The sequence below is a fragment of the Neophocaena asiaeorientalis genome, unplaced genomic scaffold (assembly GCF_003031525.2).
Source record: "Neophocaena asiaeorientalis asiaeorientalis breed wild unplaced genomic scaffold, Neophocaena_asiaeorientalis_V1.1 scaffold871, whole genome shotgun sequence".
Lineage (NCBI taxonomy): Eukaryota > Metazoa > Chordata > Mammalia > Artiodactyla > Phocoenidae > Neophocaena > Neophocaena asiaeorientalis.
The window spans coordinates 975742-979684 of NW_020175454.1; the positions used below are offsets into that span (position 1 = coordinate 975742).

A 3943-nucleotide genomic window follows, 5' to 3' on the forward strand; every position below is an offset into this window, starting at 1 on the left:
GGAAAGGGGATGCAGCCAGCAGTGCTTCCATTCCTGCCTTCAGCAGAGTCCTGCCTCTGTTCAGGGGTGGGCGGTGCACATCCCAGGCCCCTCCGGCCTCTGCCCCGCCGTCCTCGGGCCACACAGCACCTCTCTGTCCTCTGCGGCAGGACCCACCGCACAGACTGAAGGAGGTTCTGTTTCCTTCCCGGAGTTTGTTGCTGTCCCGTTGGCAGACGCACAGACCTTTCTTTAGGCCCCGCCGAGCCCCGGCGTATAAAGCCGTCTTGTGCAGGGACTCAAAAAGACCACTCCCCGCCCCCCCCCCCCCCGCCCAAAACCACGTGGATGAATGGCAGCTCGTTTACAGACCCCGAGTGAAAAGCACATTTGTTCTTGGACAAGATGTCTGTATGTGATAAACTCAGAGACGTGTATTAATATTTACTTCTCTCCAGAAGTCACAGCCTGTGCACGCAAGCATTAGCTTCCCAATGAATAGAAATAACCGCACAGAATTCCTGCATTATGGCCCTGTCCTGACACAGGATACTCGGATTTTTATCTTCAAGCCATATCAGTAAACAAAGGATATTGCATCCATCAAGCTCTCAGCCACTGCAGGCACCCTGGACTGTGCACCCTGGGGGGACTCAGGATGGAGAAAAGCAGGATACTGGTCCCAGATAGCTACGGTGCATATCAAAAGAGTGATTTCCTATCTTTAGCATCTTCCCATTCATAGAAAAGTGCTAAATTCATTAACTTGAGATGTCTGTTTTTCTTTCATTAACAGTAACCTTCCAACTATCTTATTTTTTGTTGCAGAAAAGGCCTCTGTACTCTGGCTCCTCCCTGACCTCTTGGAAGAAGTCCCTCAGAGCCATCTGAGAGGCTACCTCCCTGGCTTAAGTCCTCAGCAAGTCCACGGAATAAAACATAATTCTCAACTCTTAGGCTGTGCATTTTTCTTCAGTCAACAAACACAAATGAAGTTTGAAATCATTGTAGGCACAAAATAAAACCATAGTTTAAGAGTTATTTAGTGAGTCTAGCTATATTTATACTTATATAGGAGAGCCCAGCTCATAAGACCTCGAAATTACCTCCTAAAAGAGAGCAAACCCAAATGAAACCTCATAATGTTAAGAGAAAAAAAAAAAAAACTTAGAAAAAAGAAATCAAGGCATTAAAAAAAAAGAGGTGCACGTGTGCTGTGTGGATGATTTACCGACACTATTAAAAGGATAAACTGAAATAAGCTAGTCATGGGGCCAAAGTCATTTAAGTAATTACTTCCACTTCCATCAAAATAAACGTATTATTTTTGCAATTACAAAAGCAATTCATTCTGGGCCTGAAAGGCCAGCTTTAAAGCAGCTGCACGCCTCCATCCCGTCACTATCATTTAACAAATTTAAGGCAACCGCGACCATTGCGGTCTGAAGGGGCCCCGTTTTATCTAAAATCTGCATTTCCCCGCAACCGCCGCCACGCCCGCCTCCCGCTCGCTCCCGCAGCGCGCGTGCTCGCTCCCGCGGTCGGCGGGCACGCACTGCGCATACTCCTCCCCTGTACCGCGCCCTCTCCTCGCACAATGTCCAGCCTCCGACTAGTTCGCGGCGGGCACGCACTGCTCATGCTCCACCGACGGGCCTCCCGAGCGCCGCCACTACAGGCATGCACTGCGAATGCCCAACAGACCGGCCAACTAACCCCGCCCATCCCGGCGAGATGGCACCGCGCATGCTTGCACTTCCGCGGACAAAAGGGCACGTCGCTGGTGCGGGCCGCACCCCAAGAAAGCCTAAAAGCTGAAAGACATGGGGTGGGGTGCCCGCCATCCCCCGCCCCCGTCCCCACTCCAGCTCCTGAGCGCCGTCCAGCCCACTGAAACGCCCCGGCACAGCCACGGCTGGAGTCGTGGGCGCCTACTGGTGGCGCCGTGATGACGCCACGTGTCACGGTGACGCACGACATAGGCGACCTTCTTTGGGAGCGCAGCCGGCGCGCCCGTTTTGAAGCTGCCCTGAGCTGGGCGGGCCCCGCCGCGGTCCGGCCTTCCGCCTCCGCCGAGCCCCCGAGTCCGCGCAGCCCTTGGGCGGGGTGCCGCCCTACCCCTGACCCATGACCCCGGGCCAGCGACGCCCGCCGGGCAGTTGACTCCACACCGGACCCCGGCCCGCCACGCCCGCCGGGCCGCTGCCTCCTCACCGGGTCCCGGACCCGCGACGTCCGCCGGGCCGGCCGCCTTCACCCGGGACCACGGGTCCGGGACCCCCGTGGGGCTCGTCCCCTCTGGCGGCCGTCGCCTACTACGCGGAGGTCCTTTCAGGCCGGACTTCGGTCCCGGCTCCAGGCACCTGTGCAGGAGGAAGGAGTCCCCCTGGAAGGAGGGTCCGAGCCCCGGAGATGCCGCCCGGCAAAGTCCTGCAGCCTGTCCTGAAGATGAAGGTGGACGAACTCTTCCTGTGCTGGCTCAGCGAGTCCAGCACGCAGGCAATGCTCCAAGACTGCTTGCAGAGGATCAAGATGCCCGGGGGACCCGAGGGGGTCGGGGGAGACGCAGGGCAGCCCGGGCCCCCGTTCGCAGCCCCGGCCCTTGCCTGCAGGCCGCGCGGGTTGGATAGCTCAGGGGCGCCCAGCCCGTCCCCCGTGTCCACCGCTCTCCCCCTGGGAGCCGCCTCTAGTGCCCGGAGTGGACCACCTGTTCGAGGGCCTCGTCGATCCGCAGGGACGAGAGTAGTAAGTTACCCTTCCTTCTAACGCCTGCGGAGGTAACTCGGGTCGCCTACCGACGTGTAGCTGAGGGTGGCTGAAGATGCTGGAGGAGTGTCAGGCATGAAAGGCTGGCACGGCTAGTCTCTTCCCTCTGCCAACAAAGTCTCGCACACAGAAAAATGTTGTCTTTGACACATTCCCAAGTTGGTCGTCATTCTGGGACAGCAGTATATTTAATTTTTACAAAAGGTGCTTTTTGGTTTTTAATACTGTGTCGGTTAAAAGTAATAAAGCGTCTCCAGGTGTTACGGGAAAACGTATGGTTGGTGCATATCGTACCCCTAGCATACGCCTAAGCCTGAAGGAGTGTGACTGTTCCATTGGGACTTGATAACATTTAAGTGTTTTCGGTTGAGTCCGCATCCATCCCATCAACAGCACTGAGCATATAGGAGGAGGGACTTCCCCCATAACTTAGTTTGCTGGTTCCCAGCCACGAAGCGGAGGGTGAGAAGTGGATGTCAGTCCGGAAGGAACTCGTCGGGTTCCAAGTGATTGGAGGGTGTCTGACATGTTCTTACAGATCAAGGATATTTTCCAGAAAGTGAGCCTCCAAGGAGGATGGGAGGTAGACCCAGAGGCAGCTTGGGAGACCCTGTAGAAACGCCCCGAAGGAGGCTTATTTGGATCTGCAGGAACGTGTGTCCTGGGACTCATCTCTGAGTCTGACCGTCTGCAGTGCCCCCACTGACCTGCAGAACCACAGTGTTCCAGAAGGCCTACCTGAGCCCCCATTGAACTGAGGAGGTGGGTACGTGAAGAGGGCCAGGGCTCAGCAAGATCCCTCTAGCAGTGACAGCCCCCCGCCCGTCCACCCTCAGGCACTCTTCCTCCCTGGGATCCCTCAGGCCTTCTGTGGGGAGCTCCCCACTTTGTCAATAAGTGTGCTCCGGTGACACAGCCTGGCGGACACCGCTGGAAGATGAATTCTTGTGTTTCGTGACCCCATGACTTGGTGTGAGTCCCCTTAGGTCTGGAGATGTCTACAAAAGGTCAGCTCGTGCAAGGAGGGTGACTTGGATGCATGTGAAGAGAATGTGTTTCTGCGCAGCAAGTAGGAAGTCACAGACCTGTGGAAGTTAAGTTCTGTAGGCGTTCACAGCAGGGAGAGGCCATTCCTCTCCGTCTGGAGGGATGGGGCGTGGAGGAAGTGAGCTGTGGGACTAGGGGGTGCCCTGAATTG

The 3943-nt window shown here is 56.3% G+C and overlaps 1 protein-coding gene across 1 annotated transcript in view; it reads left to right on the forward strand.

The window, feature by feature from the left end:
- The first annotated feature begins 1991 nt into the window (after positions 1-1991).
- PPP2R3B (protein phosphatase 2 regulatory subunit B''beta) overlaps positions 1992-3943 on the forward strand; it is a 51845-nt gene continuing 49893 nt past the window's right edge. Inside the window, exon 1 of the mRNA XM_024768100.1 lies at positions 1992-2724. Coding sequence (XP_024623868.1) covers positions 2392-2724 — 333 coding nt within the window. The 5' untranslated portion in view covers positions 1992-2391. The remainder of the gene's footprint in view (positions 2725-3943) is intronic.